General features: G+C 46.4%; 1 protein-coding gene across 3 annotated transcripts in view; it reads left to right on the top strand.

The window, feature by feature from the left end:
• BICDL1 (BICD family like cargo adaptor 1) overlaps nucleotides 1-14702 on the top strand; it is a 179527-nt gene that overhangs the window by 140644 nt on the left and 24181 nt on the right. For all 3 annotated transcript variants that reach the window (XM_075898124.2, XM_089775211.1, XM_075898123.2), the window contains 5 exons: nucleotides 1180-1296; nucleotides 5092-5238; nucleotides 9674-9853; nucleotides 10615-10833; nucleotides 14080-14223. In XM_075898124.2, the coding sequence (XP_075754239.2) occupies nucleotides 1180-1296; nucleotides 5092-5238; nucleotides 9674-9853; nucleotides 10615-10833; nucleotides 14080-14223 (807 nt within the window). The remainder of the gene's footprint in view (nucleotides 1-1179; nucleotides 1297-5091; nucleotides 5239-9673; nucleotides 9854-10614; nucleotides 10834-14079; nucleotides 14224-14702) is intronic.

Raw genomic sequence — 14702 nt, 5'->3', positions numbered from 1 at the left:
CACTTGCAATCACTTAAATCCTACTGTTGGTACTTGATAGTATTTTTAAAGTAATTTTATTAAGCCCAGTGTAAATAATTGTTACCCAGGGAAGCCATCAGAGTGTACATCTTCCTTTCAATGTAAAAGGGAGGCTTGCCTGAAGAGTTTATTTGAGGTTCTGATTCCATTTTGGAGGTTGGTTTCCTGGATGTTGTGCCTGAGACTACATTCTCCTCAGACCTGAAGTAGGGATGTGAATGACTAGTTGACTATCCGATAAGCAAATCTTTAGTGGACTAGTCACGTCTACCCCTCCCCCCCTTTGCTGCCTTTATCAGAAAGAGACATCAAGTGGAGGGGAGAGCAGAGGGAGTGCTTCAAAATGGCAGCACTGCGTGGAGCCTGGGGCTCTGAAATGCTGTGTGCAGGCAGGGGCCAGCTGGGAGTCTGTATCTGTTGTTTCAAAGCAGCAGCACCTGGTGGAGCCCAGGGTCAGCGGGGGACTCCCCCGCAGACTGTGGCCTCCATACAGTGCTACCACTTTGAAACACCACAAGGAGCACATGTCCAGCGGGGGACTGCTTGAGTCCACCACTAGCCCTATGTTCTCTGCAGCGCTTTCACTTTTGAAGTATAGCAACAGCACTGGGACCGTTGCTACGCTTCAAAGGTGGAAGAGCTCTTATTGATGAATCAGATAGTTGATGCAAATTGCATCGACTATTCGATGAGCCATATCCTTGAAATTTTACATCCCTAACCTGAAGTGATCTAGTATCAGCATTAGTCTTCAGGAAGTCAGAGAGGCAGTTGAGGGGCAGGGTTCATCTCAGTTCTGTGCCTTGGCTGAAGGAGACCAAGAACTCTGCCCCAGCAGAACAAGGTGGTGAGGGGCCCCAGGGAGCAAGGAGGCGAGTGTCAGTGGCTTTATCAGCAAACCAGCAAGCAGCCCCAAAGGGTCTTCTGTGACTGCACCACATCACAATAACTCCACGCAACTCAAGTGGCTTCAGTGGCTTTCTATGGGGGTTGAGCTAGCTCATAGAATGCCCTCCCCTGATGATTCCAGACTTTGTTGGGAAATAACATTAATTTAAGGGCTTCCCTTCAGATTTCTACTATACTAAATACTTTCAGGATTTTTTCCTACCCCATGTTTTGCAATTTGGGGTAATCATTGTGGCCTCCTATCTGCAGGCATCAGAGGTAGAGAGACAGCTCTCAATGAAGGTCCATACCTTGCAAGAGGACTTCCGGGAGAAGAACTCATCAAGCAGTCAACATATAGTACGTCTCGAAAGTCTCCAGGCTGAGGTGAGTGGCCTTCTCATTGTAGTGGTTGAAGTTTGATATGTCTCTCAAGGTAATCAGTGGTATAATCTTGTGTAATGAACCCCTCTGAACTGGGTAAACAAATCTATCTATGTTAGTTTGTGCCAGCAAGAAAAAAGAAAGACGGTGAAAGGCTAGAAGGAGCTAATTAGTTTAGTTGTTCACCTGTCTTTCTCTTTGTTCACACCATCAGATCCCCTATATGTAAATAGGTGAGTTGTCCCCTGTTTTGAAAATAGCCTAAGTTATTAGGTGGGTGAAGTGATATATTTTATCGGACCAGCTTCTGAATGTGACAGAGACATGCTTATGAGCTTACAGAGAGCTCTTCCCCAGTCACCTAATCCTATCAGGAAGATAGAAAGCAGGGGAAACAGTGAGGTGGAGCTCTTAGGAGCTAAAATGTGGGTATGTTCAGGTTTCCCGAAAGAGAGCTCTGTCTGTGTAAACCCAAAAGCATCTCTCTCAGAAGTTGGTCCAATAAAAGATATTACCTCATCCACTTTGTCTAATATTCTGGGACTGACATAACTATAACAACACTGCAGGTACAAAAGTGTTAGTCACATAAATGCCCTTAAGTTTACCCCATTTACAGTGGTGACTGTCATACCAGCATAGCTATTGTCATGAAAGAATGTTTCAGAAGGAGCATCTCTCTCTCTCTCTCTTCTCCGCCCCCCCCTACCTCTCACCAAGAGTTCCAACTCCAGCACAGGTTCTCCTCTTTCTTGATTGCTGCAATAATAGCTCCCCAGCTTGTCTAATAGATAATCCTATCAAAAGGATGGAAAGCAGAAGAAATAGTGTGAGGAATCTTTTTCAGGCAAAATGTGCGTATGTTCCAGTGGGCCATATCCAAACACATACTCCATTTATGAGAAGGGAGCTGTTCTGAATGGCTGAGAAGAAAGCAGAAATTTAGTCCTCCATTTGAGGCATGCATGGAAATGTGAGGCTATCCTTTATTCTTATTTTAGCTCTGAATATCTTGACCAGAGCTAAACATTTTTCTTTTTGTTTTCCTTCTGTGATTTGGGGAAGATGTGAGACTTGAATATGAAGGACTTGGAGTAGAAAAAACCCTGTTGTAAAATCCTACTATTTTTCAATGAATTAAAGTTTTTTTCCTAAATTTCTGTTTCTTTTCCTCTCCTTACCCTCCTTTTCCCCATTTCCCTTCCTTTCCTCTTCCCCTTGGTGTGGAGCAGCAGGTCCTTGAAGTAAGTACAGATGCCTTGATTGAGTTTTGAATGCATGTCCGTTACCATCACCATGCATGCCCCACCTGCTAAGGACCTTCCTGGCTTGCACTTTCAGCCCATTTCCCCCCCTCATACCCTTGTCCTTGTCCAAGGCCTGCAGGAGAGTTGTGGGGTTTTTTACCGTCGTTCACGGGTGGTTCATTACTGAGTTTTATAACAAGTGCTAATGTAAAATGCAGTCTTCTGTTCTGTGTTTCTCTCTGTTGTGTTCCTTGTCTCCATTTCACTGAAGTCATGCTTGTAGGGGAAGAGATTTCTCAGCAATCATTACTCACATATGAATAAATGTAAATATTCAGGATTGATACAATATTCCTTCATCTTTCAAACATTTGATTCCCCCAGAAAATACAGAATTCTTCATTTCTCCAGGATAGCTGAATATCTAGTTAATCTGTGTCCAGGCACCATCTGTACACTAGGTGCATAATCCTAAACATGGGGCTTGGAAGATAGACAGATAGACAGGTACCCGAGAGACCCTGGAGGAAAGTTAGCAGCTAACATAAGTGTACTGGAAAAGACCTAGAGCAGAGGTAGGGAACCTCAGGCCCTGGGTCTGGATGCAGTCCCCAAGGCTCAGGGCACCTGCAGCATTGGGAAGCCCATGCTGGTGCTCCAGCCCCTGCTGCTGCCCCAACTAAGGGGCTGGAGCACACAAAATCTACTAGCCTGGACCACCCAAGGCCTAATGTGCAAGGGGAATGTGAGGAGTATCTTTCTCCTTCTCAGTCAAGAGCCACATCAGTGAGGGCTTTTTTTTTTTTTTTTTCTTTTTTGCTTCTCACTTGTGTATAGCCTTTGACTGATTTTTCTGTGTGTCAGTGGCCCCCAGCCAGGGCCGGACTGAGGCATGGGTGAGCTGGGCAGCTTCCCAGGGCACCAACGGATGGGGGGCGCCTGATGGCAGCCGTAAGGGGCGTGTGGCGTCCCTTACAGCTGCCATCAGGCGCCACACGCCCGGCTCCTGCAACTCCAGCCTCGCGACACCAGCCAGCAGTGCTCTTCCCCCCACACCCGTGGGGCCCCTGGGCCAGGCTGGGCAGCACATGTGCTGTGCGCCCCAGGGGCGGGCCCATGCCATGCACCTGGAGGCGGCGCCACATGCCTGGGCCCAGGGCGCCAAAAGTGCTCAGGCCGGCCCTGCCCCCAACCCAAAAAAGGTTTCCCGCTCCTGACCTAGAAAATAGTAAAGCAGGGGAGGAGGAGGATTAAGGGAGAGTCTAGAAGGCAACCATAGAATGGCTAGACCAATATTTGAGTTGGTTTAAGGCATCTGGGGCACGTGTGAACAGGGGCTAGGAATGCATCTGGAACAGTTGGGAGGGCGAGCTGTAGAAAACCAGCAAGTTAATCAAGTAGCTGTAAAGGAAATTTGAAGAGACCTATCAGAGAGGTCTGAAAGGACCCAGAACACTATGGAAGGGGGGCTAAGAGTATGGGTATAGATTGACCTAGGGAACATGAGTTGCTAGACCAAGCCATCTGAGATAGTGTATGAACAGACCAGGAATTATTTGGGACATCAAAGGTCTGTAAGCATAGCTGAAGAACAGCTGATGGTGTAGGATAGGATACAAAATATACCAACAACACACAGGTATCCTGGTGGTAAGCACTGTATAAGAACCTGGATAGACAGCTAGATGGGAAAATGTATTCCTGGTTATATAAAGTGCCCTTTACTGGTACTGATTAAGTCTATATACAGCTTCTTGCTAAGTGAATGTTCTTGGCACATTGTCCTTCATCAACTGCCCTTGTTGCAATGGACCATTGAAAGGCTTGAATCTATTTTAAAACAAGTAATTGTTGGGGGATATCAACTGTTGCACAAAACTATCAGTCTGCTTTTTAAAGCATAAAATTATATCCTGTTGGGGAGTCGTCAAACTAAACATTTAGCAAAGAATAGGGTGCTCAATTGCCATGCTTTCCTGCCTGTTGCCCATAAAGGGCATAGCAAGTCTTGTTATTTCTCTCTCTCTCTCATGCTCTTTCTCTCTCTCTCGCTCTTTCTCTCTTCCCCTTCTCCACCCTCCCCCCCCCCTAGAAATTCCAGTAAGTGGCCATATACAAATGTAGGGGGATGCCCTTCCTGGACATTCCAACATTTGCTCACACCAGGAACAGAGTAGTAATGAAGCTGAGCTGAGTAACTAGCATCTCACATCTGTGCACGTTTTATTGTCTGAATGAATCCTCCGGGCAGGGATGGGCCATGCTCTTCCTTAGCTCTTAGGAAATTCCAAGGTACACAGTGGCCTCTTCTTCCCCCTTTCCTCCCTCTACATTTGCCTGGCAACGCACATTCCAGCATCTCAGAAGCTGTACTCCCACTCTGCTCCACTGAGTTTTCTTGTGGGAGGCATTTTCTTTCAACCTCCTCCTAAGCTCTGAGTTGCATAAAGAAGCAGTGTTTCTCTCATGCAGGTGCAGACACAGACCCACTCTGGTTCCTGCTGCTTTTTCCAAAGCCTGGGGCATAACACTAGTTCTCTTTCCCTTTCAGATTAAGATGCTTACTGATAGGAAGCAGGAGCTGGAGTGTCGCCTTAGTGCCATGATGGAGGAAAATGATCTGCTTCAGAGCACTGTGGAGGAACTGCAGGAGCGAGTGCTGGTCCTGGAGAGACAAAGCTATGATAAGGATCTGCAGGTGAGGAGAGCAAGAGCGGAGTGGGGGAGGAGGGGAAAGAAATGCTCACATGAGAGAGAAAATGAAATTCTGAAAGCTAAGAAGGGATAAAGAAGGGGTTCTGGGATGGGACCTACAAGAGAAAGAGAATTTGGAGATAGGAGGCCAAGGGGAAGAGTAAAATGACTCTGATGATCACAGAGGAACAACAAAGTGACTAGAGCCTAGAAATGACCTGCAGAGGACAGGAACTCTCACAGAGGAGACTAAAGGAAGAGAAAATACGTGATTAGAACAAGGAGTGAGAACAAGGAAAACAGGTACTTCAATGGAAGCTATGGAGACTGAGGAAGTGGTTCATTTCTGCTGATTTCTTACTTGGGTTGACTCCAATAGGGTACACTATGGGTAATTTGGGTAGAGGATTGTAGCCATTCTCAGATCTCTCATTATTCACAAGTTCCACATAACAGCCCCATGGATTTTTCAGCATCTCTTAGTGAACATTACTCCACGTACAGTTTGAACTAGTTGCTACCTCTGTGTTATATAGTCTGTCTCTGAGTGGAGAGTGATATTTTATTATTTCTTTTCTCAGTTCACCTTATCCACTGCAGATTTGTGGCTATACCACCTATTTTATTCTTTGGCTCCCCATATCCTCTGCCAGTAAGTGGAACAAAAGAATATAGGAATTGATACACAAGAGACTGATAGACCATCTAGCCTGGTACCTGCTGTTAGGCCTTAACTGCTTCTTCAATAGGAGGTGCAAAATCCCTTCTAATGCATCCAGTTAGAACCATGTTTATCCTAGTCAATGAAGGAAATAATTTCTTCCGGAACACAGGGTCAACAGTCCTAGAAACTGAAAGTTTCCTCACTTTGACTCCCACTGTTCCTCAATCCAGGTAGGGAGAGATTTTGTCCAGGGAGTTCAGTCTTCACTGACCCATTTGGTCCTTGGACTCTCTGCCATGAGCTTGCCAGGCTGGGACTAGTTAATGTGAGCTGTGATGGCAGGATTGTAATTTGGATGCCTATCCATGTGGAACTGGACAGACCCACCAATTTACTTTATGCAGTTGAACAGCATTACAATCTGAGAGCTGCTCAATAATCTGCCACCAGCCTGGTCTGGATTTGACCTGGTGATTTAGACAGGAAAGGCTATTTCTGCCATAATTAACACTCCCAGTTGTCAATTTCATCAGCCTCTATAATTTTATTCTAATTATGTAATTTATTCATAGATAAAAGTCTAATCAGAAATTTACTAAGCTCTGTACCTCAGTTTGAGCAAGTAAATTTCATTTCCATTACAGTATTTCTTTTATTCATTTATTTTTCCCCTTCCTAATTTCAGAAAGTGCCCTCTAGTTATCTTGTGGTGAGACAGTGTTAATAGGGACTCCCAACTGCTTTTTTATTGTTATATGGTATTTATAAATATATTCTCTTTTGGAATGCATCTTCTCTCCAAACTACCTATGCCTAGTCTTTTTTCATATTTCCACATCTGGATCTCACCCTCACTACATCATGCCTCTAGCTAATTTTGTTGCCTCCACTGGACCTTTTCTGCTGTCTTTCTTGAGATGAGGGAACCATTGCAGAATGTGGTATCCAAGGAGAGGAATTATTATCTTTTTTTCATACTTCTCTCTATCCCCTACTGTACAAACTAGCATCTTAGCTATTTTGACCACTACTGTACAATAAGCTGTCCACAATGGTGCTTAAATCTTTTTCCTTAGGGGCTATCGCTAATTCAGAATTTACCTGTGTAAACAGATGGATTAAGCTGTTCTTTTTAACATACATTACCTCCTAGACACTTGTCTCAAATGAATTTCTATCTGCCTGTTATTTATGTAGAAAGTGATTGCACCCAGTACTGGTGTACAAAGGTGCCCCTTTACCCCCCCCCCCCCCCCCCCCGTTTTGGTACATCCTTCAATTCAGCTGTGTGGTCCAAGTAAATAGGTTCAGGTCCCACCACGCCCCCTTGTCTCAGGTATGTGGGTGAATTCGGGCCTACCGCCCCTCTTTTCTTCCGGTCTGGGGAATGAGGGGAGGGGGGCCCGGGCCCACCCTCTCTCATGGGTCCCAGCCCAGGGCCCTACATAACATAAGAACATAAGAACGGCCGTACTGGGTCAGACCAAAGGTCCATCTAGCCCAGTATCCTGTCTACCGACAGTGGCCAACACCAAGTGCCCCAGGGAGGGTGGACCGAAGACAATGATCAAGCGATTTGTCTCCTGCCATCCCTCTCCAGCCTCTGACAAACAGAGGCCAAGGACACCATTTTATCCCCTGGCTAATAGCCTTTTATGGACCTAACCTCCATGAATTTATCCAGCTTCTCTTTAAACTCTATTATAGTCCTAGCCTTCACCGCCTCCTCTGGCAAGGAGTTCCACAGGTTGACAACACGCTATGTGAAGAAGAACTTCCTTTTATTAGTTTTAAACCTGCTCCCCATTAATTTCATTTGGTGTCCTCTAGTTCTTCTATTATGGGAACTAAGGACATGCTCTAGTAGCATCCTGTCCAGCTGGTGGGATCAATACCTGAAACTCACCAGTCCACTAGCAAGTCCTGAAATGCCCTGCCCTGGGTTGCTTCCTACCACGCCGGACCCAGAGGCGCACCCCTTCCCTTGCTTTCCTCCTCCTTTCCAGCCCTCCTTTCCAGGCTCCCTTTTCATCCCCTCCCGGAGTCTCCCTGCCTGATGTCACCCTCTGACTCCGGGGTCAGGGGCATTCTACTGCCTGTGACGTAGCCTAGGGCTTCAGATTTCCCCCGGTCTGGCTCCTGCGCCTGTCAGCTGGGCCGCAGCCACCAAGCAGTTTGCGCAGGGGGCCTGTGTCTCCCAGCTCGCCCCCAGGAGCGCATGCGCCACTGTGGAGTACTACAGGGCGGATTGGCCCCAGCCAAACGGGGCAGCTCCAACTCATCACAACCGGGTTTACTGTTTTGACTTTGTACCCGCAGTGTAACAGGAAACCTAATATATTTATTTGAGGAGTGTCCCTGTGGGTGCTCCACTGTAGGTGTCTGAGTTGTTTACTCAGTTCTGCACCCTCTCATTACAGATATGCTCTGATTTAAAAGGCTTGAGGGCATAGGTGATAGTAAGCTGATGCACCACTCCAGCAAGAAGCCAGCTGGCTGGGGCACTCGGCTGCAGAGGGAGAGGTGGCACACTCCCAGCCTGGCTCCTGGGGCTTCCTGCAGGCTGCCACATTAAGCAGCAGGCAGACAAGTTAAAGGAGGTGGCTGAGGACATGGCCACCTGTTCGGGACTGCCCCAGATCTGAGCCCCCTCCCCTATGCACAATTTCAACAGGGTGGAAGGCAGAAGGAAGGTTGCCGCTACACATACCAGAGAAAGTGTACAGCCTGCATGCATTCCTCCTCTGACCCTCCTCTGGATGGCAGGGAGGGAGAGGAATGCATGCAGGCTGTGCACTTTCCCCACATTCACTGAGAGGGAAAGGGGAAGAAGAGAAGCAGTAACCCAGTATGTGCATCTGAAGCATACACACCCCACATCCTCCTGAAATATCACCCATGCCCCCCCCACACTAACCCCTATGCACACCCAGTACTTGGTCCTAAGCCCTCTGCCCAGACTTCTGTATCCCCACATCACCCAGTCCTAGCTCCAGCAGCCCCCACTCTCTGAGCCCCCTGCTCTGAGCTCTGCCTCATACCCTCCAGCCCTGACTCCCACCCCCCAGCTCCTTGCCCTGAGCCTTCCCTCTCCCTTAAGCTCCCATCCTGACTCCTGTTGGCCCCACCCACATCCCTACCCCCTGCCCTGAGTGCCCCCCCCCACCCTCCACTTAAATTTCTTATATGTATTGTTTTATCGCACTCCCTGTCCTGAGGCCTCCCTCTTTCTCCTCCCCCCGGGAAATACAGTACAACTCTACCTGAAGGAAACTTAAGTTACTTTCTTCCCTGTGAGGGATATCTGAAACATTCAGATAACCAGAGTTAAAAATTAGTGAAATGATTCTCTGTAAATTATAGACGTAGTAGATATGTTGGGGTTTAAATGATCAGTGTTTAATTATATCTCTGAATCACAAATAGTTGTGTGACTTTTTTAAAAATTCAGTTGTTTCTGTAATATTGAATTACCTTGTTTTTTCTTAATTCTTTCAGGAATTCTTTATAACACATTTTAGGCATAAGTAACCTAGTAATTGTGAGCCTTCAGCATATTTTAGATCCCAGTTCATGTCTGATTCTTTTAAAGTTTTGGTAATAATATTAGACAGTTAAACTTCAGAAAGTAGACAAACCAGCAAAGACTGTTTTTCCCATATGCATGGAAACCTCTTTTCAGGGCTCCCATCAAGGTTCTTCATGAGCTGAGCAATTCATCTTGGTCTCAGTCATATTCACTAGTTTTGTTTTTTCCTTTTATTTCCTTTGGAAGCTGCATCAAAGTCAACTGGAGCTCCAGGAGGTGCGGCTGTCCTATCGGCAACTCCAGGGAAAGGTAGAAGAGCTTAGCGAGGAGAGAAGTCTCCAAAGTTTTAACACAACCAGCACATCCTTGCTATCTGAAATTGAGCAGAGCATGGAGGCAGAAGAGCAAGAACAGGAGAGAGAACAAGTATGATCATCCTTACCCACTGTGAAAGCGTATGAATCTTTGTAAATGTGTACCACATGAATGCACACATGGTGATGTGTAAACATATTCACAGGACATAGCTACAAAGCATAGCAGACTAGTGCAAATGGCAAAGAATTGCACCACATTCCACAAAGCTGCTACTGATTTCAGTTAAGAAACCCATAGTCCAAACCACACAGTAGTCATCCAAGATTTCTTTTTCATCTGATAGAGCACTGCATTAATACACATGCACATGCTGATGTGAACTTACCTAGGGAAACAGAAGCACACCAATTAGAAGAGAGAGGAAGGACTGCATTGCTAACATATATTGTAAAATTCATTTAAAATCCATGTGTGCGCACACATACACACATAAAAAGAGCAAAAGCCAAACACATCCTGGCTGTTCAGTGAGACAATGTACTCCAATGGACATGGTGCTAGGCTGTATGTTAAGAAATCTGGGTTCTATCTCTGTCTTTTATGCTGCCTCATCATGTATGACTAGGCAAATAAAGTAATCTCTCTGTATCCGTTTCCCTATCAGTGCAATGCAGGTAATAATATTTTGAGACCTCTAGATGAAAAGCACTAGATAAGTAATTGTTGTTTTTCATTAATATTGCATCCAGACTAGGGTACATCAACAAACTTTTGTAGCTAATGACATGGTCACATCCTGGAAGTCTACAAAAAATAGAATCTCATGGGTCCCTAAAATCATGGACTAATATAATGCTGTCTTGTTCCAGCTGAGACTGCAGCTCTGGGAGGCCTATTGCCAAATCAGATATCTCTGTTCTCATCTCAGAGGAAATGACAGCGCGGACTCTGCAGTCTCCACAGACTCCTCCATGGATGAGTCTTCAGAAACCTCATCAGCCAAAGATGTCCCTGCTGGCAGTCTACGAGCCGGTCTCAATGAGCTGAAGAGACTGATTCAAAGTGTTCTGGATGGTCCAGACTCCACGGTAAGGAGTTGGACACATAGCAAGGTGTTCAGTATCAGTGCTGGCGCTAGGCAAGGAAGTGTCTGGTATGGCTGGGTTATTTTAAACCCTTAATTCTGTGGGTTTTCAGAATTCTTTCATGGCCTTGAAGATTGGACATCAGGTTATGCAACCCGTTTCCAATTATCTCAGATATCACAAGCAGTCTAGCATTTAGACATGCCAACCCAAGGGATTTAAGCATATGACCTCAGAAGGTATCAAATCTCTGTTTAGATACTCATTCCGATCTCTCTAGTATGGGAATCACTCTAGGAAACTAATGCAATCAGAGTTTCTTGAAAGAGTTCTAGATATTGTTAGTTTCTGCTATCTTGAAAATATTGCAAACTTTCTAGCGATTTCACTTTCATTTCTGATTAAAACTGCAGTGATATAAAGAGATTGGTGAGAGTGAAAAATCAAAAATCAGGTCCCATATAGAGTGTGGCTAGATACAAAAGATATAAGCCACCAGAGCTAGATATAAGCCACCAGAGCTAGATATAAGCCACCAGTGTATATATATATGTGAGAGGGAAAGTTCTGCAGCAGCATAGCACCTGCTGTTTGCCTTGGAGTACTGAGGATAGAAGCAGAACTCAGAATGTTAATGGAATTGGTGATTGCATGGAATCATGCTGGAGGATACCTGCAGATCCTCTCTTTGAAGGACTGGGACCACCTCCATGACAGGGTAAAAGTAATGGGGAAATGTTAAGCCTTTAACAAAGACTCAGACTCAATCTTGACCCTCCATTTACTTCATTCTCAAGACCTGTGTGTTTCTACAAGGAAATAGCCATCCTGAGAGCAATTCCATTCTGGAATGGCACATCCAGAAACAAGCCAGCAGACTACGTGTACATGTAAACCTCAGACATGAATGGAATTCCTAACTAACCAGTTACAATATATGTAGGAGTTAGGAGTGAATTGTAAAAGGTAAGCGAGAATACAAGATTGTATTTATTCAGGACAGAATGGAAATAAAGTATATAGGCCTAAACATGGAAACCTGGTTAGGAATAAGTGTATAAAGAGTTAAATATTAGAACTGGGTTGTATTCAAAGATGAGGGCAGGGGATTATAGACTTGGGAGTGTGTATATATCTTTGTGCTAAGGTAAACAACTGTTGTGTGTCCTTTCTACCCAAGCTTAGAGGCTGGGTGTGTTTATCTTTGCTGTGTATTTGTTACCGGGGGTATTTCTACACTACAGCACTAATTCGAACTAAGCTAATTCGAATTAGCGCATCAAGACTTAAAAACTAGTTCGAATTAGCATTTTGCTAATTCGAACTAGCATGTCCTCACTGAGTGGACCCTGAACCGGGGTTAAGGATGGCCGGAAGCAGTGCCGGCAGGGCATCAGATTAGGACTTAGAGCGTGGAGCTGCTGTCTCAGGCTAGCCGAGGGCTGTGCTTAAAGGGACCCGACCCCCACCCTGGACAGACAGTTCTCAGGGGTGCCCCGCTTGCAAAGCAGTCCTGTCTTGGAGTGCCCTGAGTGCCCACACTGGGCACATGACACCACTCGGCCATCAGCCCAGCTGCACTTGTCGCAGGCTGCCATCCGGAGGGGGGGCAATCAAGGGGCTTCAGGAGAGCTTCCACCCCGAGGAGCCTGCAGAGCCAGCCGAGTCCTCCCCATCGGGGGCTCATGCCCCATTCCTCCCTCACCTCCTTCCACTTACCCCTCCCTAGCCCCCCCTTCCTGATGTACAAAATAAAGGACACGTGTGTTCAAAAATAGAAACTCTCTTTATTGAACAAAACTCGGGGAGACTGGGAAAAGGAGGTGGGAGAGGGGAAGAGAGAGGCTGGGAGAGGGGAGGGCAACTACAATGATCAGAGGTTTGGAACAGGTCCCATATGAAGAGAGGCTAAAGAGACTGGGACTTTTCAGCTTAGAAAAGAGGAGACTGAGGGGGGATATGATAGAGGTCTATAAAAGCATGAGTGGGGTGGAGAGGGTGCATAAAGAAAAGTTCTTCATTAGTTCCCATAATAGAAGGACTAAAGGACACCAGATGAAATGAATGGGTAGCAGGCTTCAAACTAACAACAGAAAGTTGTTCTTCACAAAGCAAATAGTCAACCTGTGGAACTCCTTGCTGCAGGAGGCTGTTAAGGCTAGAACTATAACAGAGTTTAAAGAGAAGTTAGATAAATTCATGGAGGTTGGGTCCATGGAGTGGTATCAGCCAGGGGGTAGAAATGGTTTCCCTGGCCTCTGTTTGTGGAAGGCTGGAGATGGATGGCACGAGACAAATGGCTTGGTCATTGTCTTCGGTCCATTCCCTCTACCTAGTGTTGGCCGCTGTTGACAGACAGGCTACTGGGCTAGATGGACCTTTGGTCTGACCCAGTACGGGCATTCTAAGCTCAGGGCTCAGGGTCGGGGGTCTCAGTGGACCACCTTGATTTTCATGCAAACTTGCTCCTGGGTGGGCAGGCTGGCAGCTATCCTGCCCTAGACGGCCACTTTCCTGTGCCTAGTGCGGAGGTCGTGGATGAGGTCCACGATGTCTGCACTAGACCAGGCGGGCGCCCGCCTCTTGCGGACCTGGCCAGGCTCCTGGGAGCCACCAGGCTGGTCCCGGGAAGAGGCGGAGGGCTGGGTGGCAGTGGGTGGCTGGCTCGAGCCGTGCCAGGTGCAGGGTCTGCTGGCTGGGTGCTGGCAGGCTTGCACCTGGCACGGGCACCGTAGCCAGCCCGTGCCCCTTTAAGGGCTCCGGGGCCGGGAGGGGGACAGAAGAGTTTCCATGGTGGTGCCCAGAGTGGCCACCAGGGAAAGCTGGGGAGGGCTAGCCTCCCACTAGTTCGAATTAATTGGCTACACAGGCCTTAATTTGAACTACTTAATTCGAACTAGGTGTTAGTCCTCGTAGAATGAGGTTTACCTAGTTCAAATTAAGCGCTCCACTAGTCTGAATTAAGTTCGTACTAGCGGTTCGCATGTGTAGCGCCTATCAAAGTTAATTCGAACTAACATCTGTTAGTTCGAATTAACACTGTAGTGTAGACATACACTGGCTGTGTTGTGAACCTTCTGGATACAGCATATTTTTATGTAAATGTATACTAAAATATCAGAGCTCTTGCCGAGTGACATTCCCATGGTCCTCTCTCTCTTAGAGCTGGCCCCACATCAGTATGGAGCTAATGCAAATTGTAACTTATAAATGAAAGCTGAGCAAGATGCATTTCTCTTTTGTTGCCAGAGTTCTCGGAGAAGTGATGATGATGCCTTAGAAGAACAGATCAAGCAAACAAGTGAGGACTCAAGAGTCTTGAGGGAATTAATGGAGGGAGAAAGAGGGAAGCTGAGGCAGAGCCTAGAGGAGCTGCAGAGACTTCACAGCCAGGTGAGCAATCCATACAGATTCCCTGAACCTTCTGAAATGCAAGTTGCTTTGTAAGATAGGATTGTTGCACATTCCCAGATAATTCTCTGCCTACTTGCAAGAGATCATCTATTCATATCCTGAGGAGACCAGTGAGCAACATGCTGTAGAACCCTACTCTACAGTGTTGGCTAACCCAATGTTCTTCAAGTATATGTCAGTGTGGAAACCTCTGTAGGTATGCAAGTATCAGAGGGGCAGCCGTGTTAGTCTGAATCTGCATAAACAAGGAGAAGTCCTGTGGCACCTTATAGACTAAACAGATTTATTGGTGCATAAGCTTTCCTGGGCAAAGACCCACTTCTTCAGATGCATGTAGTGGAAATACATGTAGGTATGCATGTGCCTCATGAGCATGCAAGATTGGAGAAGTTTTTGAATTGAAGTGGCGGGAGCCATCTATGCTCCCTGTGCTCCCTCATCTGACACCATAAAGAGCA

This window comes from Pelodiscus sinensis, chromosome Z (assembly GCF_052426305.1).
Source record: "Pelodiscus sinensis isolate ZL-2025 chromosome Z, ASM5242630v1, whole genome shotgun sequence".
In the NCBI taxonomy this organism is placed as follows: domain Eukaryota; kingdom Metazoa; phylum Chordata; order Testudines; family Trionychidae; genus Pelodiscus; species Pelodiscus sinensis.
The sequence above is the reverse complement of the archived record's forward strand: the minus strand, read 5'-3'. Positions and strand labels throughout refer to the sequence as shown.